The sequence below is a fragment of the Paramormyrops kingsleyae genome, chromosome 10 (assembly GCF_048594095.1).
Source record: "Paramormyrops kingsleyae isolate MSU_618 chromosome 10, PKINGS_0.4, whole genome shotgun sequence".
NCBI classification, from domain to species: domain Eukaryota; kingdom Metazoa; phylum Chordata; class Actinopteri; order Osteoglossiformes; family Mormyridae; genus Paramormyrops; species Paramormyrops kingsleyae.
The window spans coordinates 14,632,139-14,653,891 of NC_132806.1; the positions used below are offsets into that span (position 1 = coordinate 14,632,139).

The window sequence follows — 21,753 nt, forward strand, 5'->3', positions numbered from 1 at the left end:
AGGTCAGGGGTCAGGTCAGGGGAGCATTTGAAAGTTCAAAAACACATTACAGGACGTGAAACTGGGCTCTCTGGTCACAAACAGTGTCACCAACTTTGGTCAGCTGGTTGGCGTGAGATGGAAGACAAGTCTGCACATGTATTTACATGTATCTAAGAATTTTATTAACTTGTAAGTAGTCTCTAAATAGCCTTTACGTGCAAACAACCCCAACGCTTTTGGTGCAGCTAATTTTAGTTTTATAACTGAACAATATAAATTTGCTGTTAGATTTCCTGCATGAGTTGGAGAGTCTGAAAGCGTGAGTGTCATGCCAGATGCGTGGGAGTTGGCAACCCTGCAGAAATAGTTCTAAAGCAGTTATAGACAGTATGCAGACTGGCAGATAATACCTTGCTGACTCCATTCTAGCATTTTCCTTGTCGTCAGCAGCATTTCAGTCCAGTAATGACATTCCTGCTCCCATAATGACAACCGCGTCGCTCTCATATCCCTCATTCTATTATCCAGAGTCAGGACTAGTGCCACTTTACAGTTTGAAGCAGAGCCTGAACTCCAGCTATAAGGAGAAAGACTAAAAAAAGGAATTTCAAAATAGAGCAGGATTTGTGTGCCTAGTGATCTAATGGGTGTTTGGCTCTTTATCCCTAGTGTGATGGACCACATGATCAGTCAGTGTCATTACACAGTGATTCAGCCCATAAACACTGACTACAGCAAACAGGACGGTACTGTTATATGGAGAGGGAGTGGTACTTGGATAGGACAATGAGGATTACAGGGCAAAAGTGTGGATGGGACAGTGAGGATTATAGGATAGCTGGACTCTGTTCTGCAGTGTGGGTGGGACAGTGAGTATTGTTGTATAGCTGAACTCTGTTCTGCGGTGTGAGTGGAACAGTGAGTATTGTAGTATAGCTGGACTCTGTTCTGCAGTGTGGGTGGGACAGTGAGTATTGTAGTATATCTGGACTCTGTTCTGCAGTGTGGGTGGGACAGCTGGACTTAAGTTAAATAAATCTAATCTTTGAAGTGTGTCCCTTGAACATCAAATAAAGACAATAACATCAAATGTACTGTTGATCAACAAAATGTAATCAACAGCACCTTCCCCTAATGGCTAGTGCATTCAATTCAATTCAGTTTTATTTGTATAGTGCATTTTCACAACATTACATTGTCTTGAACCGTGTAGAATGATGCCGTGGTCTTCAGGATGATATTATTCTCTCCCTGCAGGAAGCTGAAATAAGATTGCGTGTTGCTAATACATGCATGTACCGTGTCCAGAAACTGCAGGATATTGGAGAGCAGTGTGGCCATCTGTTCATATCTGTTGTTAGACTGGCACTGAAAACGGAAGGTTCTGGAATCCTGCCGTTCAGTGATGCATGGCATGGTGACAGATAAATCAAATAGTATCACTGGCTGTAATATCATGTGGCTTTCAGATGAAATATCGCATGGTTCTGGCTGTTTCCAGACTGAAGAGATGGGTGTTTCCTTGTCACATGACCGTTCATCTCCTCATGATGTTCAGCCTGCCCCTTATTTCTCTGGAGACTTACCAGCACTCCGGATTGCAACACAGTTGTCACAAGCACAAATACACACCCAAACTGCTCTGTGTGGAGACTCGGATGTGCTTGACGAGCACCAGATCCGGCCAGCAGAAATATGAGTCGATGGACACCTCAAAAAATTGCTTGGCAACTGAGGTATGCGGCCATTTTTTATTTTATTTTTTTGTTTAACAATCTTTATTTCATGAACTGTTTATCTTCTGAAATGGTAAGAAAAATGTGCTAATTGTGTTAAATCACAGCTAGACTGTGAGCACCTATCAGATTAGGATGACAAAGAGTGTGGGTGGGGTGTGCGGTGTGGGTGTGGTGAGAGTGAGGGTGTGCGGTGAGGGTGAGGGTGTGCGGTGAGGGTGGGGTGTGCGGTGAGGGTGTGTGGTGAGGGTGTGGTGAGAGTGAGGGTGTGCGGTGAGGGTGAGGGTGTGCGGTGAGGGTGGGGTGTGCGGTGAGGGTGTGGTGAGAGTGAGGGTGTGCGGTGAGGGTGCGGTGTGGGTGTGGTGAGAGTGAGGGTGTGCGGTGAGGGTGTGGTGTGCGGTGAGGGTGGGGTGTGCGGTGAGGGTGTGCGGTGAGGGTGGGGTGTGCGGTGAGGGTGTGCGGTGAGGGTGAGGGTGTGCGATGAGGGTGGGGTGTGCGGTGAGAGTGTGGTGAGAGTGAGGGTGTGCGATGAGGGTGAGGGTGTGCGGTGAGGGTGGGGTGTGCGGTGAGAGTGAGGGTGTGCGGTGAGAGTGAGGGTGTGCGGTGAGGGTGTGGTGTGCGGTGAGAGTGAGGGTGTGCGGTGAGGGTGTGGTGAGAGTGAGGGTGTGCGGTGAGGGTGTGGTGTGCGGTGAGAGTGAGGGTGTGCGGTGAGGGTGTGGTGAGAGTGAGGGTGTGCGGTGAGGGTGGGGTGTGCGGTGAGGGTGTGCGGTGAGGGTGAGGGTGTGCGCTGAGAGTGAGGGTGTGCGGTGAGGGTGTGGTTTGCGGTGAGAGTGAGGGTGTGCGGTGAGGGTGTGCGGTGAGGGTAGGGTGTGCAGTGAGGGTGTGGTGTGCGGTGAGGGTGGGGTGTGCGGTGAGGGTGTGGTGTGCGGTGAGAGTGAGGGTGTGCGGTGAGGGTGTGGTGTGCGGTGAAGGTGTGGTGTGCGGTGAGAGTGAGGGTGTGCGGTGAGGGTGAGGGTGTGGTGTGCGGTGAGGGTGGGGTGTGCGGTGAGGGTGGGGTGTGCGGTGAGGGTGGGGTGTGCGGTGAGGGTGTGGTGTGCGGTGAGGGTGGGGTGTGCGGTGAGGGTGGGGTGTGCGGTGAGGGTGCGATGCCTCTTTTATCAGATTATGGTAAAGCTCTGATTGCATGTATCGAGCAGCCCTACATTTAGAGGCACAAAGAATATATTTATATGGTGGTTGGGGTGCACTACACAGATACATTTATTTATAAATATGACGTCCTTCTGCAGACCCATTCCAGTCCCAGGAAGCTTTGCATGGCTTCCCATTGTACCTCTGTCTTCAGGAGTTGACTTTCCTTTGAGCCACACCATTGATACATTTCGGAAAACGAATTCCCTGTAGAGGAGTATCATCAACAGTCATACACTGCCGTGTAGCCCCATCTAGTGGTAGAAGATGGAGACGTCGTCATCGGTCATTTTGATTTCTTTTTTGTATGGGTTACTTATAACAGAAGTAACAGTATGAAGTGCTTTCTCTTTGCTTTCTTGATTAAACATACAGATGTCTTTTCACAAGTGATCCAGGCTTGTTTTAAGATGTGAACAAACGAGTGAAAAGGCTAAACGCGTCAACTTTATTAAGCATTAAATCTTTGATTCAAATAAATGTTTCATGAAAAAAATCACATTAGTAGGCAATTAGGGAATAAATTCAGTATAAAATATTGGTTTATGATTATTATTGTATGTATGTCTCCTGTCCTTTGGTCAATCATAATTCATCTTCAACAAATTAATATTCAACAAAGGCTTTTAACAATACAGGGCGTCCTTCTCATAAATATGTGACAGTCTGTGAAACGGGAATTAGTTAGCGTGAAGTCTAAGGTGAAGGCTTGCAGATGCTATATGCGATTGTCTAGTTTCCAATGTGATGTGTATCGATGGGTGTTGAGGCGTTTTCCTCCAAAGTGGAAAGGCCTGTATAACCGGCGTAATAGACGCATTAGGGAGCTCATGTTACAGCCGTTTTTGTAACCCGAGTATTCTCGTCTTGACACTGCAATGGGCATTTTAGTGCCTAGCCTCGATTACTTTTTTTTGAGTAAGAACAAAGCAGTTTCAAAAACGCCCTATTGCTGTTTTCCGGATCAACTCTGCTTCCTAATGCATCATTAATGCGCATTTAAAAGTCATGAAGGCCTGTCACTAAAGTCCATTAATGAGCTTGGGACGGCACTGTGGTGGGATTGATGGTTTCTCGACAATGCCTTTGAGGATTGTTTGAATATGGCTTGACGGTGGTGGCACCCTCTTCCTTTCACTGCGCGCTCCGCGGACGGAGGAAGCTTTACGGCGGATTGTTTTCACTCCCCTCCAGAAAAGCATGACTTTCCCCTTAAGGAAATCCGTTTCAGGTACGCTTGAATCTGATCTGTTTTCTTCTTTCTAAACATTGGACTCTAGTCATACTGTAAAAATGTTTGTGGCAAATTGTGTCAACGTTACGAATTATAATTATGAATAATCAAAATTAAATTAATTTTAAATATTAGTAAATATGAAAAAGCTTCTTTATGGACAGGTCGTATCAGCATAGTGGACCGAATTCAATACTGAGCCGTTTGGCCGCTGTCCGAGGTGCTGAACTTATTAACGTGCGCTAACTATCCTTTTTATGTAACATATACAGAAGCCCTGATCTCCTGATTGTTCATAATCATATAGCATACCTCAGTATCCAAATATATTTATATTTGGAGTAATAAAGACTAAGTATTTGCTATTTATACACTTGTTCTCCACATCTAATTGCTTTACTAACACTACTGGTAGAGATAAATACTAGTGATATAGGCTACTCAAAATAATTTACTGAATCGAACGTCTGTTTTCAATATAAATTCGATATAATTTTTTAAATATTTTCCTATTGTTTTATTTTTCAGAGAAAGTCAAAAATGATAAAATTACGTAGACGTCCGTCTCAACATAACCTGCACTGTCTATATTAATGGTAACTGCCATAAGGGTAATCGATCTGGGCGGTGACTTCTGATTTAATGATTGCATTACATAGGCTAATCAGGGTAAAATATAATAACAAAATGAGGAGGGATTAGACCAAATTCCATTAAGTGCAGTAAAGATAGTACGTTAAATCGGTGCTGAATAAGTAGTCCTTACTTTGCTTCATATGCACCTGGCGCAAATTATTTCTGATTACCCATTGATTTTACATAATTTATAACTGTAGGTGGCACCATTTGCTTCCACTTGGCACCGATGAACAGTACGGCTTTGGCGCCGTCTACCCACCGAACTTGGATGCGCTTAATGGCTGTATAATAGAAAATAAGCTGTCACTCATGCCGCATGTAGTCCCTCTTCCTTCTCTGAAAAACACTTCAGGATGCCAGTTACAGGGTGGACTGCGGTCGTTGGACGTCTTGACTGTGATTAGTGTAGTATTAGCTGGCAAGGCATCCTTAAAGCATTGGGTAAAACGTTATAGGCGAACTGGACTAAGTTTTTGAAATATTTGCAAGCAATTACTTCCCACAATAATACTGCGCCCCGTACCACGGCATTAAACCCGTCAGTTTTATCGAACCGCCATTTTCCCTTGTGCTCTCTGTTCATATGTCAATGCTTAACTTCTTAACTGAACGAGGTAAAGTCTTACACCAATATGTTCAACATGAGACATCTAACCTCTCTTTTATGTCTCTTGTGCGTGTGTTGCTTCTCTCTCACAGTGTGGGGCCATCCCTAAATTTGGTGTATCATCTACTCTAGTATATCAAGGTAATCAAGTAGCCTATAGGATTCATAGCTGTCAAGTTTCCCGTTTTGGCCGGGAAACTACCGTATTTTACCCCTCTTTCCCGCCGTGCTCCCGTATTAGTATTTTCCCGTAAATCTCCCGTATTATAATATCATTTTTTTTTTAAATCCTCTGCCTCTCCAAACTGAACTGCCAGTAGCCTCGCGAGAACTGCCACCTGCAGTAGTCTGCAGGTCATTTACAACATTAACCAGGTAATAAATGCGGAGGTTAAAATGGCAATGCTGTGTGCCAAAAACAACGTTACTTTCACCTTCTGTGACGACTTCAACAAGGATACAAAGTCTGCAACAAATCTGTATAATAAGTCATTAGTGAATGCCAGAGAGCCACATGAGTGAACATGAGAAATTAAAAGAAAATGTGTAATGAAAATAAAATGTAAATGACAAGTGGTTATTTTAGATTTCTTGTACACCTGTCTTAAAATGTAAGGGATACTGGAGCTTGGTTGGGGTGGTGGGGTGGCTCGCGGCGGGTGCCGGAAAATTTCCCTTATTTTCAAATCCAAAACTTGACAGGTATGATAGGATTGTGAGCATTTTCCGTGGATATTGTCTTCCGTCAGTTTACATTGTATTGAAACACTAAATACACTAAAGAGCAATCGATTGCACTTGGAAAAGATATGGCTTATGTTCTTGTTATATTCGAGTCAAGTTCGGGGCTTCTTGAGTCGAATCCCATAGGTAAGGCTGCCCTGCGCGCAGCACTAGGTCATGCTGATGCCTGTCCTGCTCTGGGAACAGAGACCTGTGATGACAACGCTGCGGTCTGACGCTATTTTCCTTATAGATCCTTCAGGGCTCGTTTCTACAGCCTTACAGGAGCTTTTGCAGTTTAGATCTGCATGTGAGAAGACTAACTGTGAAGCATGTGCCAGCACTGAGACTGTGAGTAATTGCATCCACCTTTGGGTGCCAGTCACTTACTAGCCCGGAGCCACGGAAATATCTCCGATTGTATGCGAAGGCTGTCTGCGGGGACACCGCAGGTACGCGGCCGGGAAAGCCTCCGGATCTCCAGCGGGGAAGCCGGAGCAGGTTTTTAATTCAGTAACAGCGGCGGCGGGGCGGCTGTTTCTGCACATTTAGATACTTTACTAACTGATTATTATTCATGTTCCATGAACCCCGAAAGCCATACGTCTCGTTTTGTATGCTTGGTATATGTTATTAAGTTTTGTAACTGTGCTTAGACTGAGAGTCCCTCACACTGAGGGCAAATGCTGAATTATAAGGTTATTACTTCGATAAGTAACAGAGGAAGAATCTTGCCCGGCGTTAGTATTTTGAATGAAGCGGTTGGGGGTCGCCGCTCCTTTTCCAGTCTTTTCTTTGCTGTGAAACGACCCCTCCGCTGGGCGCTGACAGACACGCAGCAGACGAGGCTCAGACAGCCACATGTCGCCTTTCCTGCAGACTGGAGGCATTTCGCTGGAGACTTTCTTTTATACTGGGGGAGAAATGCTCCGTGAAGCTGAAACTGGATAAGACACTTAAAGCTTACAAGGAAATACCTGTAACGCCTGATCCACTCCCCGTATTTACTTGTGAGGCAATAGAAACGATGACTGCCCTGTGCATGTGGATTACGGAGGATTTTCACTTTTGTATGAATAATTGATTTGTTGGTACGGGAATTAAGTTTTTCATTCATCTAAAAGTCCATCCGTGAAGCGCCAAGCTGGCGATGGCCGCAGCGATCGCCAGCTCTCTGATCCGGCAGAAGCGCCTGGCACGGCAGCGGGAGAAGTCGGCCGTCCGGCGCTGCGGGAGCAGCCCGAGTAATGGCAAGGCGGCGTGCGACAAGCCCGGCGTGCTCGGCATCTTCTCTCGGGTCAAACTCTTCGGATCTAAGAAGCGAAGACGGAGACGACCAGGTCTGATGCTGCCTGCCGTGTTTTCCTCTTGATGGTCGCTGTTGTTACCGACTGAGCAGCTCATTACTTGCGTGCGGTGTTTATTTCTAAGCAAGATCAGTTTACCCTCTCTACAGGTCCGACAATGGGGAATCGCTAATAAGCGAGAGGAGCTTGCGGCACTTTAAGTACATATACATATTAAATGTCATCCAAAATGAAATGAGTTTAGGAATTCTGTTCTTTTACTCTAGTGTTTCATTTGCATTTTATGGCTGTACAGCGTTCTTGGTATTCATTCATTGTTTTACGACTTATTAGGCTATAAAGACTCAGGATAAATATTTGTTGTTAATCATCTCTTCAGTATTGCCTGGCTATGAATAGGAATACTGGTCCACTTGGTAATAAAGCAAGGTAATAAGGAGTCAAACAAAACATTTAGAGCATTGTATTACATATATCAATTGGCAGCTCTCTTACATGACTTATTTCTCATAACTTGTTTTTGTGCTAAAGGCTCTGCTTGGATGTTTACACTGCGCAGTTCCATGGGATATTCTAATAATAAAGAAGTCTGGAAGTCTGCTTAATGTGCTGATACTTAAGTCAACATAAATTATTGTAAATTACAATTAAATTAACTTTAGCGTGATTGTGTCTTGTAATACAATAGTCCTGCTTTTTTTGGGTGCAGTTATTTATTCCTTTGTGAGTGTTGCTACAATAACCCTGATTGGTGGATGAAGTCGTTTATGCCTTTGTGGGCGTTGCTGGTATGACCCTGATTGACAGGTGTAGTTGCTTATGCTTCTGCCTTCATGGCATGAGCGCTGGGTTACTTTCTAGATGGTTATAGGTATAAATCCCTGGAATAGAATAACCTTGGAGGAGGCTGTTGACCTGAATCCATTCAGCAGTGGAATTCGCAACTCTGTGGCAAATAAAGAATGAGGGTACAGCTGTCGCCTCAGGGCTCGTTAGCGAGGCCACCTCATGGCTGCCCGCGAACTCAACACAGCCCATTTACCCAAGGGTGTAGGAACCCGCAGGGGGGGCGTGTATCCCCCAATATTTATTTTGGATTAATTTATCCCTCCCAATAAATAGATCTTTGTATTTAAATGATTATGTTTTGTTCCACCAAAATACAAACTCTCTCCTACTCCATTGCCCTAACCCACTGAAGATGGACTCTTGGTAAGAGACTGATGGACTGCTGATTAATGAATGCTGATGTGTTCTTTTGCTGGTGGGGAGTGAAGGAGATATCGGGGGGCCTTCCAGTAATCGCGTATATATCCGCTCTGTGCTCCTCAGCCACTCTGACAGGGAGGGAAAGGTCCTGTAATGCGTGTGGTTTGTTCAGAGTGATTATGGAAAGCATTTGGGATGAGGAGTGTCTGTGTGTCACTGCCTTGCGATTCGCTCCCTGTTTCCACCTTTGTGATGGAAATAAAAAGCTGCCATTTGAAAGGGGCGTCGGCCTCCATCCAGCCCTCAAAACACCAGCGATCCCCCTACTACTCCAGCTTGAAAGGTTTAAAACTGGAATCTAGGGGATAGAAAAGACTAAAAAGATAAAAGGTTATCTAGACAGGTCAAGTGAGGCTTGAGGGAATGGGAAGATGAAAGAGAAGATGAAAGCATGGAGGAGGACACAGTTTCAGCACCAGGAACATGTGCATGGACGCAGCACTCTCACTGGGTCTTCATTACTATGACTTGGTAACAGTCGGATCTTTTTTCGTGCTTTTAGCTTTTTTCCTTTTTTATTAATTAGGCCGCTGGTCTTCTTAGCTGCATGGGCAGATACCTTGAGTGTGGATAGTGTAATTTAGAGCTTGTTAAGGGGAATTCTCTGCCTGTATTTGGAAGAGACATTATTCAGTGTTAATAGAAGAGCGGGTCCATCTAAAGGAGCAGATTATGATTCGGGTCGATTGATACAGCATTTTAAGTTCTGATCTGTCTTTGATGTTTCTGTGTAGGTGAAGCCCGCTTTGGAATGCTGCTGCCACCTGCTGGCGTTTGGAGAAAGACGCGCTCTTCCTGGCTTCCCTTGCTTTGATGTCCCTTGTCTCTTCTTACCCCGATGCCTTCTCCTGTCTCCACAGAGCCCCAACTTAAGGGCATTGTGACAAAGTTGTACAGCCGGCAGGGTTTCCACCTGCAGCTCCAAGCAGATGGAACCATTGATGGGACGAAGGAAGAGGACAATGGCTACAGTAAGTCTCAGGAGCGTGATTCTCCCTCAGGGAGGCCCAGGGCTGCCTTGTCTCACCTCCCACTCCTCACTGTAGCTGCAGCCTTTTCCAGGTCCTTTCCACATCCCCAGATCTATGCATTCACCCCATTGCTCTGGTTATATATAGCTTTTTTGTCTTAACCTTTCTTGAGTACCAAGAACGCTGTGATGATATTGTTTGGTCCCAGACTAACCCATTCACCTTCTGTAATGGCCTAATCCCATCACAGAATTAAGCCATATTTGTCCTCTCCCTGCTCTGTGAATGATACCAGGGCCCGAACTGAATCCTAAGCACAATCTCCCCATTAGATCTGGTGCCGAACCATCAGGTTAAGCTGACTGCAGACCCTTTCCCATCTATCCTTCCAGGGGCAATTTCAAGATATTTTAAGGTATGGGGCACAAGAGGGGCCTTATATCATACTGAGGGACCAAACTTATCATTAACTAATGATGTTTTGAATCAGTGAGTCACAAGGAGGGGGCCAATCATCTTCCTGCTGGGGCCAGTGCCACTATGCCCCCCCCCCATATGTTCCTGTATTCATCCATCCAGCCATTTTCCAACCATTTACCTAGTATAGTGTCACGATGGGGGTGCTGCATCCTATCTTAATGGGAATACCCTTAATGTGATGCTAGTCCATTGCAGGCCATACACACACAATCACATATTTCAGGGAATTTAGAAAAAAAAATTGACCGTAATTGCACGTCTTTGGATTGTTGCAGTGTTCAGAGGACGCCCACAGCAGGTGATTGTGAGACAGCAGTGTTACCCACAGAGCTACATGCTCCACCTACACTTAAACTAAAAAATAATCAGATACAGTCTCCAAATCCACCGAAAGAACCTTTGACTGTTTTTCTAATAAGATGCCGTCCACACTGCCTTCTCTCTACTCACAAACTGAGCCCTTCATTCTCAGTTCCTGATTATATCTCAGATCTTAAGCTTTCACATCTTCATTGTCAAGGAAATTGTCCTTTTATCATTTGACAAGATTCCATCTGATAAAGTAAAGCTTGTATTTACTCCTCTGAATGAAATCCTACATGAAAAATTGCAGCTGGTTTTCTGTGCCCATAATTCAACGCAAAGTTGAGGACCATCCAGCTGAATGAAACCTGGCAGCATGATGTTATGTGTATGTCCTGTCTACTGTCATGCTGATTTATATATACCTCTTGTTAGGGCTGGGAGATCTAACAATTCTAAATCGTGATTAATCTTGAAGCCGTCCACAATTTACTGTCATGAGAATCGTGACCTTTTATATCCTCCTACTAATATTTCCAAACATCACATAAAACTTAGATTAATAATGTGGATCTCTGCTACGTTCACAAACCAACAGAATAACTTCCTACTAGATGGATGAGCTGATTGGCCAAATTACATCGCATGCCTCTATCACACGGTATCTTTCATGCGTAAGGTTTGAAAAACAGGTCAGTGTGAGCTGTTGGTTATAGGGAACGAGGAGCTACTGTGGTCCCAAAGAAATGCTCAACTTCAGCCTGAGTATTTGAAAAATCTGTGTTATTTAACGGTTGTAATCTATCGACTGCTTATTACAACTTTGTTTAATATTCAAAATAAAAATAAAATTTAACACAGGTCTTAATAACCATTTTGAAAACAGTGTCTTAAATGCAATATTATGTTTTAAATGGTGCTAATAGATAATTCCTTAGGCATGTTGGGGACTGGATACTCTTGACATAGTTGCCCCAGAAACTAAACCTTGGTAAGCAGTGGTACACAACGGATAACCTAAAGGCCATTTCCCAGCATGCATCAGGGGACTTAGAGACCATAGACTGGAATAATATCTGTCTAGAAGGCTTGGCAAAGGAAGAGGCTCTGCTTATACCTTGTCACATGGAGGGGATGGGACATCTGCAGGTTTCTCCTGTTAACGGGTGTTTCTCTGCAACATTCTGAGCCTGACACTCTTTGCACAATTTCAGCATTGTCTGCGGGGCTGTCTATATTTACCTTGATGACACCCAGATGACCAAGAAACAATGCTGCTGTCATGGATTGGGTACTTCTGCAGGTAGCAGACCTAATCCACAGATCCACAGCACAGAATGTCAGAAAATGCTTGGTGGTAGCTTGCTAAGTGGAAAGTGTAAGAGGCACTCTGGGAACAGGGGATGAACTCCAGAGGATTTAATTATCCCCTAAACCACAAGGATGCTTTTCCGCTCGTTAACTGAACTTCTGCTGCACTCAGGGTCACATGACACTACTTACCTAGCTTGATGAGTTCTTACCCATGGGGTCCTTATCCTATAGATAACAACCATGAAAGCCAGGAAACACTCATGCATGGTACCGCAAGGTTTAGCTCCCTACACAACACAGCAGCTTTGGGTTAGATCTGTAGACCATACACTATTAGATCTGTAGACCATACACTGTTAGATCTGTAGACCATACACTGTTAGATCCGTAAACCATATATGGTTAGATCTGTAGACCATACACTATTACATCCGTAAACCATATACAGTTAGATCTGTGGACCATACACTGTTAGATCCGTAGACCATACACTGTTAGATCCGTAAACCATATACAGTTAGATCTGTAGACCATACACTGTTAGATCCGTAAACCATATACGGTTGGATCTGTAGACCATACACTATTAGATCTGTAGACCATACACTGTTAGATCCTTAACCATATACGGTTGGATCTGTAGACCATACACTGTTAGATCCGTAAACCATATACGGTTGGATCTGTAGACCATACACTATTAGATCTGTAGACCATACACTGTTAGATCCTTAACCATATACGGTTGGATCTGTAGACCATACACTGTTAGATCCATAAACCATATACGGTTGGATCTGTAGACCATACACTGTTAGATGCGTAAACCATATACGGATAGATCTGTAGACCATACACTGTTAGATCCATAAACCATATACGGTTAGATCTGTAGACCATACACTGTTAGATGCGTAAACCATATACGGTTAGATCTGTAGACCATACACTTTTATATCCGTAAACCATATACGGTTGGATCTGTAGACCATACACTGTTGGATCTGTAGACCATACACTGTTAGATCCATAAATCATATACGGTTGAATCTGTAGACGATACACTGTTACATCCATAAACCATATATGGTTAGATCTGTAGACTATACACTGTTAGATCCATAAACCATATACGGTTATATCTGTAGACCATACACTGTTAGATCCGTAAACCATATACTGTACAGACCATACATTGTTAGATCCATAAACCATATACTGTTAGATCTGTAGACCATACACTGTCACCACATCACGGATTGGATAACAGGATCTCACAATAAAACAACGATTGTAATAACCATAATGTTTGTTAATAATGTCCGATTTATTTGCCTTGCATATAGGTCTCTGACTGAATCCTCAGGGACCTGGGCCTTATGTAACAGCAGGCTTTTCCAGAAAAACAACATTGTGGAGGAAATTTAAAAGCTTCTGGAAAATAAGATGAAGAAAAAAGATTTTCATCCTGCTACCAAAATAGAGTTGTTAGGAGCAAGAGCTGCTGTCTCCATAGCGACAGGTCCTATATGAGCTCTTCATGTTCTGCAAAGGTGGGAGAGGATGGAATGCGGCACCAACAAGCACATTCTGGCTGCATGTTGTTCGTGCAGATTGGCTTGTGATGGACCTTAACTAGGGGTAAGAGTCAGAGTTACGTTTGGGGCTGAGGGTAAGAGTCAGGGTTAGGATAAATATTTTAGGCTTAGGGTTAGTGTTACGGGTATAACTCCAAAGTTTTAGCAGCAAAAATTCTTCCCCAAAGCAGGAAGGCTCTTGTTTTCAAAATAACGTAATTAATAGTTAACTGGCAGCTTGCTTAAGAGCAACATTAGTATTAGACTATCTATGTACATGACCATAGCTAAGGAATTTGCTGTCCTTTATTAACTGTTGGTTTTTGGGTGGGGGAGGGGGGGTTCTTTCTCTGTTATTACCCTAGTGAAGCGTTAAATTTAGCTCAGTAGTCCTCCACAAACAGAGGCTAAATGTCACTTTCTTAAGCAAGTCCATAGCATTCCTACCCTCTAAGTGTCAAAACTGTGGTTTTTAAGAGAATTTGACATATGAGCTAGACAATTATGGGCCTTAATAATTATGGGTTTTTCTGTCTTGGTTGCAGTTGTTCAGCAGATCCGTGTGTGGTAGAAGTGACAGATCTAATCTTGAAATCCTACTTGTGGTGGTGACCTGTCAAATGTAGCCTGTAATGACACACCTGTAAGTGGGAAACACCTTCCAGAGATAAGAAATGGAAAGTCTCCAGGTCTCCACGTCTCCACACACATTGTGCCGCGATCTTCTGTTAGCAGTGATAGATTGAGGGAATACCACAGCCTGGGGAATACCACAGTGCCAAGGGGACATGAAGGTGCTGAGGTTAAAAAAAAAACACAGGAAGTAAAACTGATATCTGTATCAAAAAACAAATGAATAAATAAATAAGCAGTGATACAGGAGGTGGGGCCGTCATCAGTGGTGGCTTGATGGTTAAGGAAGCGCACTTGTAATTGAAAGATTGCAGGTTCGAATCCCTGACCAGCAAAGCACCACTGAGGTACCCTGAGCAAGGTACCACCCCCAAGCACTGCTCCCCGGGCGCTGAATTAGCTGCCCCCTGCTATGTCACAAAAAAGTCACATATGGGTTAAATGCAGAGGACACATTTCATTGTTGCGCGCTGTGGTGTGTTGACAATGACCACTTATCACCAAATTCTAAATTCTAAATCTCTTTGGCGATACTATCTACCGAGGCATGCTGGGTAGTGCAATGTTTGGAGACAGCAGACTGAATATGTCTATTTACTGCTTTCATATACAATATAAATTATATTGTGTAACTTATTAGTAATGCTGTTGGTCGCGTTGCTTGTAGCCAGGGGAGTAGCTAGACATTCTGTGCCCCCTGAGAAAATGTCACCTGGCCCCCCCTGGTTGCGGTGGCACTTTCAATCACTCAGTTGATGTTGCCAAGTGGTGGGGGGGAGGGGGGGTCAGGATTTTGAAGCCCCCCGTCATGATATTCACAGAGATTTCCCAGCATTTCCCAGGTCCTTGGGGATTGTAGAGAAGCAGGTTTTCAAGAAATGTGGGTGTACAGCAAGGGCTGCTGAAGGATTCCCAGTCCCCACATGAACTGGGGAGAGTCCTGTGGTGGGTCCGCTGTACTGGGCTTGGTGCAGCGTTGGCTTAGGGTTAGGGTTGACCTCATTATTACTGCCATTATTATTCTATACTCACTGGGTAACAGACTTCACATACAGGTAAGTAACGTCTAAGCAAGGATACAACAGCGTATTACTTATATACTTAATGAGTTTATTAACTTTATTGATACATTTAGACAATACATAGAGACATACAGACGGTACATATTAATACGTATTTGCTATTATATCCCCTCTAGTGGGCTGCAGTTTCTTAGGTGAATGTGGTTTGGTCCGTAATTGGACACCACACCGTCCGATTGCCAGCTGTAAAAAAATTACTGATGGGTGTGGCTGTGAGCTGTGGATGGTTGTGGCTATGAGCTATTTACGGGTGTGGCTGTGAGCTGTCAATGGGTGTGGCTATGAGCTATTGGTGTGGCTGCGAGTTGTTGATGGGTGTGGCTATGAGCTATTTATGGGTGTGGCTGTGAGCTGTTGATGGGTGTGGCTGTGAGCTATTTATGGGTGTGGCTGCGAGTTGTTGATGGGTGTGGCTATTAGCTATTTATGGGTGTGGCTGTGAGCTGTCGATGGGTGTGGCTATTAGCTATTTATGGGTGTGGCTGTGAGCTGTTGATGGGTGTGGCTATGAGCTATTTATGGGTGTGGCCATGAGCTGCCAATGAGCTGTGGCCGTGAGGTCTTCCATAGTTACGGGTCTATATGCATTCAAATATTTAAGTGCTCAAATATATAAGTGCTATGCAGCCGTGTCGTGTTATCCAGCCCAAGGATTGACAATGGACCCTCCAACTCTCTCACAGCCATGTTCAACCTCATCCCTGTGGGGCTTCGCGTGGTGGCCATCCAGGGTGTGCAGACCAAGCTGTACCTGGCCATGAACAGTGAAGGTTACCTGTACACGTCGGTAAGTCTCATCGGCTTGTGGGATGGGAAAGGGGTGGCATCCTGGTATGTGAATGCTGCTTCCAGGGTAATTCATAAAGAAAGAAGGAAAAATGGGCTGTCACTCTGAAAACTGCGGCCTATTAGCAGATGGCACTTACACAGATATGCATCTTCATCCATTCATGCATTTGGTCTGCAGGCCAAAGAGCAGATCTGCACTCATTTTCTTGGCATCACCTTGAGCTTTATTCAGCGGTAGTGCTTCTGGTCTATCAGTAAGTGTAGATCTCAACTGTCAGTAGGTGTGGCTTTGTTTTTATTTGCTGGGGGTCTTCTTGACATCTGGATGCAGTTCTGAGCTGTGAAATGGATCATGTTAATGTATCTAATTTGATAGGTCTTGTCAGTGTGTGTGACTATGGTCAGTCAGTGGGTGTGGCTGTGGTCCATCAGTGGGTGTGGCTCTGGTCCATCAGTGGGTGTGGTTCTGGCCTGTGAGTGGGTGTGGCACTTGTCTAACAGAGGGTGTAGCTATGGTCTGTCTGTGGGTGTGGCTCTGGTCCATCAATGGGTGTGGTTCTGGCCGGTGAGTGGGTGTGGCACTTGTCTAACAGAGGGTGTAGCTATGGTCTGTCTGTGGGTGTGGCTCTGGTCCATCAGTGGGTGTGGTTCTGGCCGGTGAGTGGGTGTGGTTCTGGCCAGTGAGTGGGTGTGGTTCTGGCCGGTGAGTGGGTGTGGCACTTGTCTAACAGAGGGTGTAGCTATGGTCTGTCTGTGGGTGTGATGCAGCTACACAGTGAATTGCTATTGCTGTTTGGGCATCGCCTCCTTCCTTCACCCAGCTTTCAGTGCCCCACAGTAGGACTGACCTGGGGTCATCTGGTGGAGACTCACAGTCTGGCAGGTGCTCAGGTTACCATGGTGATATGGTTAGCTCTGAATAGTATGCAAGGGGGTGCTATGGTGGGCAGTGCTTACATGGTGTCTCATAGCACAGGGATGCACACAACACACATATTGGTTAGTTGTTGATAGGAATCACTCCTCTCAGTTCATTACTGAGCTTTGCCAACATGCCAGACAGCTCAATGTTAGAATTTGTAATTGGAGAAAGTGGGTGCCAACTGCACCACTAAGGTATACAGATTACAGTATCAATGATCAGCAGGTGTGGCACTGCTGATGGGCTTGGCTGTGAGATGCTTGAGGGTGTGACAATGAGCTATTTATGGGTGTGGTCATGAGGTATTAATGGGTGTGGCTATGAGCTATTTGTGGGTGTGGTCATGAGGTATTAACGGGTGTGGCTATGAGCTATTTGTGGGTGTGGTCATGAGGTATTAACGGGTGTGGCTATGAGCTATTTGTGGGTGTGGTCATGAGGTATTAACGGGTGTGGCTATGAGCTATTTGTGGGTGTGGTCATGAGCTATTAACGGGTGTGGCTAAGAGCTATTTGTGGGTGTGGTCATGAGCTATTAACGGGTGTAGCTATGAGCTATTTGTGGGTGTGGTCATGAGGTATTAATGGGTGTAGCTATGAGCTATTTGTGGGTGTGGTCATGAGGTATTAATGGGTGTGGCTATGAGCTATTTGTGGGTGTGGTCATGAGGTATTAATGGGTGTGGCTATGAGCTATTTGTGGGTGTGGTCATGAGGTATTAATGGGTGTGGCTATGAGCTATTTGTGGGTGTGGTCATGAGGTATTAAAATGTACAAAGTGATTAAGTCAAGTCAATTCAAGTCATTTGTTTGTGTAGCACGTTTAAAAACAATGGAAGTTGACCCAAATTGCTTTCAAGTCTAGAGAGAATTGATTAAGAAGTACTACATACGCAGTAAGATATATAAAGATGAATAACATAGTAAAATATATAAATAAAATAACATGAAAGTATGCATACTGTACAAGAAATAAGAAAATAAAAACATTTAAAAATAATTAAAATAAATAATTTCAAAATGAAAGTAAATGTAATAGAATAAGGAACATATTTAAAAAGAAGTAAGAGGGTAACTATAATAAAATAAGTGATTAAATGAATTAAAAGTAACTTAATAGCGGAATTGAAAAAATCTCATGAGACCCTCAAACTGAGTTGAAAGCAAAGGAAAAAAGGTGAGTCTTTAATTTAGATTTAAACTCAACTATAGTACGGCAGGACTTAATGTTGGACGGGAGGCTAGAAGACTCTTCACAGTTTGCATAATGTTTACTGTAAGTAAATGTACTGCTTTGAAGTACATGGTAATATTTCAGTAATGGGTCGCTGGCATTGCTGGCCTCTCTGTCGGTGCAGCTGCATGGAGGGCCGTGAGCGAAGGGGACAGGTGCCTGTGGGGGGAGTGAGTGCTTGTTTTGGCAGCCAGAGCCCAGAACTTGGGTCTAACAGGTTCTAGACAGCTCAGTAACAGTGTGCTTCACAGGGCAGAAATATAGTATTAGGCTATTACTTATGCCTCAATTAACCATAAAGAAAGCCTTAGCTACATACTGATCTCATGTTAATTCATCATTAATGAATCATGACACATGCATTATCTCAGGCATATATATTGTTACTACAGTCCAATGTCAGGGTGTAGCCCAGGACACCCCCCTTCTGGTGTAATGGTGTGTAGCCTGCTCCCCACTAAGGCCTTTGTTCCATCTTGCACTCGCAGAAGTCCGCTGCCCCTGTTTGGGGACCCCTTTGGTCGCTGGAAAGTGTGTCCTAACGGGGTCATTTTCAGCCCTTTCCCTAAAAGCAGCAGACATATTTTGAGCGGCAGCCACTTTGGACTGCGCAACTCACTCCACAAGCGGCGACAGAAACACGGGCCGGCCGCAGCCAGCCAGCTGAAGGTCCAGCATCCAGCTCCATTCTTCAGTAACCGAACGCGTCAATGTCTGTCCCAAGGAAACCACAGCCATGTCAGATCATTCCCCTATTCACAGCGTATTGCCAGTTGCTGACAGGCCCATTAATGTTGTCCAATTCTTGAAACAAAATCACTTAGAATGAAAATGTATTATTTAACATCATCATGTCGTCGTAACGTCACCCTATCACTGATGGGCGGGCTTTGGCTGCTGAGGCTGGTGCTGACTGGCCAATATGAGGCCAATAGATATGCACAGAACAAGGAATATAAAATCTCATATTAGATTTTATAGATACCGGATGACTCAACTCATTCAAAATTGTAGTAATGAATAACCGTAGTACCCAGCTTAATGTGAATCTGGCCCCATCAGTAAGTCAAGGGCACTGCCAGGGTTTGGTAAAACATCACATCGGTAATGTTAGAGCTGAGCAATGCTGCCCATAATCACTATGAACTTGAATAAAGCTTCACCACAGGCAAGCAGCCGCTTCGGAACTGGGCAGAGTCACAGTCTCATGTGCTCTTGTGGGTTTCCTGGTCCCAGCATCACCTTCACGCCGTCCCAGTGACTATTTTCATAGGCTTGTGCTAATATTAGCTTACCTACTCTCTACCCTCCAGGAACACTTCACCCCCGAGTGCAAGTTCAAGGAGTCTGTTTTTGAGAACTACTACGTGACGTACTCCTCCATGATCTACCGGCAGCAGCAGTCCGGCCGGGGCTGGTATCTGGGGCTGACCAAGGAGGGCGAGATTATGAAGGGTAACCATGTGAAGAAGAACAAGCCTGCTGCCCACTTCCTGCCCAAACCTCTGAAAGGTGACAATCGGCTTCTGTCAGCTGCAGTTGGCTGATGGTGTTTCATACTAAACCCTTTGTATGTATTCAGAAGTATATAAGACCAATGTGCTTTGGGGGAAACTCTAAGCCGTAAATGAGACTAATAATGTACTTGTGTTTCTAAATGAGTTTTGTTGTGTATATGCAGCATCTTATACTCTGGTTAATTGATGAGTAAAGCTGAGGGCATTACTCATAGTTACAGACAAATAATACTGATAACGTGCTTTTGTTTCTGAATCTGTGTTGTTGGATGTCACGTCTATGTGTTTCATCCTTTCTTACTCTGGTTTCTTGATAAAGATGTTCAGGTTGAGTGCTTCACTCATGGGTATATAGTGGTTGGTGTCTGATGGTATGTCTCCCCAACAGTGGCCATGTACCGAGAGCCGTCCCTCCACGACCTGACCGAGTTCTCGCGCTCCGGCAGCGGCACACCCACCAAGAGCCGCAGCGCGTCCGGCGTGCTCAGCGGCAAGACGGCGAGCCAGACCGAATCCACGTAGGGCGCGTGCGGCTCCGCCGGATCCTGCAGACACCTCCGGATTCCTGTTACTTCCAAGAAGATCCTCCTGCCCTCTCCAGTCAACAGCAGTTCAGGACAGCAGACCAGAACGCCGATACGTGTGATAATGGCCAGTGGCAGGTCTCTCAGATAATCAATGGCAACAGCAAGAAAATAAGCACAAGAAGAATTGCTGACTTGTCCAGTTGCTCGCTCCTGTAAAACAGAAACTCCCTGTCCTTCCAAGGTTTCTCCATCTCTCTGACTAACTGCTCTTTTAACTTTTCCTCAACCGCCTTGGTGGCACTAATCTGGATGTTTGGGAGCCTGATCTCTGACTCCTCCATTCTGAGTGAGCATTCAGCACATTTACCCAACACTGCCAATACAGAGAGCCACCCCTGGCATGTTTAGACATTGAGGGTAACATCAGGGACACAACGACATTCAGCTGATTGAGAATGGCATAGAGCACACCAAGGACAGAACCAGAGAATCCTTCCTTAAAGTGGCTGAAACAATGGATGCAGAGGAAAGGAAACTGAGAGATCAAACAAAATATATTGAAAATAAAGTATGCAAGAAAATCTGGTTTAGCATTAGAGGGCAAACTGGTGGATGTGCTGTTATGTTAAATGTTCTCCTTATGTGTTGAACTTGTCATCTTGTCTGTCCCCCTCTCTTAGTCTATTCCCAATCCAGTGTATGTGTCAAGCTCAGCTCGCTCCCTTTCCAGAGGATTTATTGGTCGACTTTTCACCATGGCAACATGGGGACATCCCCACCCAAGGCGATATTTTGGGTATTAATAACTCATTGTGGTCACAAAGTGTAATTTTAGGTGGCTTAACCTTCTATAGGATCTGCCATATTTGTAAATGTGATAACATGAACATCAAGCTTCCCACAGGATGTCCACAAACACAGACAGACATGTCTCTGTGGCCAGAGTTTCACTTTCTCTCTTTCCCTCTTTCCTTCCCTCTCTCTCTCTCAAAATCTCTTTTGCTCCCTGTCTCGCTCTCTCTCACTCTCTCTCTCTCTCTCTCTCTCTCTCTCAGGAGGCTGCCTCTGGTTGGCTCCTGATATGTTTGTTTGTTTTGTTTCTGTGATCTGTTGCATGGGAGACAGTGGGGAATATGAATATAGCATGACGTTGGCTACATGTAACACTCATGTTGAATCAGGATGATGAACTTGCCGGTTTTAAGCCCGGGACTCTCTGTTTGTTATGTCATATACACAAGAAATGCACTGAATAAAATGTTTATTACGGGACACTTTTAAAAAGTAAATTTGCCTTGTCATTGTGTGGATGACGGGGGCGGGTACATGGCAGGTCGTGGGTGAAGGCATCCCCAATATACATATAGCCTGACTTTCCCAAACCATCACTGAGTAACATGCTGTATTGTAGTGACCACACAATTCCTTCATGCTTTCCCAGAATGCAGTGCAGGTGGCCACACCCAGTGGCTGGGCTGTGTGACCAATGCCACATAGTTCATTTGTTCCTTAGCTCCTGATTGAGCCTCATTCCTATCTCCTGGGGAGAGGATAAATGGAGCAGAAGCCCCCAGGTTGTCCTTGAAGAAGCTTCTCCTTGTAGGTGAACAACTCCCTGCAGAGGCTTATTCTGGCTCTGCATACAGACAGTCAACGATCACATGCAATGCAACCCTCTCTGTTGTGGTCAGGTGAGGTCAGGGGCTCGTTTGCTG

At 44.7% G+C, this 21,753-nt stretch overlaps 1 protein-coding gene across 7 annotated transcripts in view; it reads left to right on the forward strand.

The window, feature by feature from the left end:
* fgf13a (fibroblast growth factor 13a) overlaps window positions 1-21,327 on the forward strand; it is a 43,798-nt gene extending 22,471 nt beyond the window's left edge. For 4 of the 7 annotated variants that reach the window (XM_072717345.1, XM_072717344.1, XM_072717343.1 and 1 more), the window contains 4 exons: window positions 9,549-9,659; window positions 15,732-15,835; window positions 19,308-19,506; window positions 19,900-21,327. In XM_072717345.1, coding sequence (XP_072573446.1) covers window positions 9,549-9,659; window positions 15,732-15,835; window positions 19,308-19,506; window positions 19,900-20,033 — 548 coding nt within the window. In that variant the 3' untranslated portion in view covers window positions 20,034-21,327. Of the gene's footprint in view, window positions 1-1,624; window positions 1,719-3,983; window positions 4,141-6,222; window positions 7,453-9,548; window positions 9,660-15,731; window positions 15,836-19,307; window positions 19,507-19,899 lie in introns of those variants that run through there. The other 3 variants (XM_072717346.1, XM_023795033.2, XM_023795030.2) reach the window with 3 other exon arrangements.
* The last annotated feature ends 426 nt before the right edge of the window (window positions 21,328-21,753 follow it).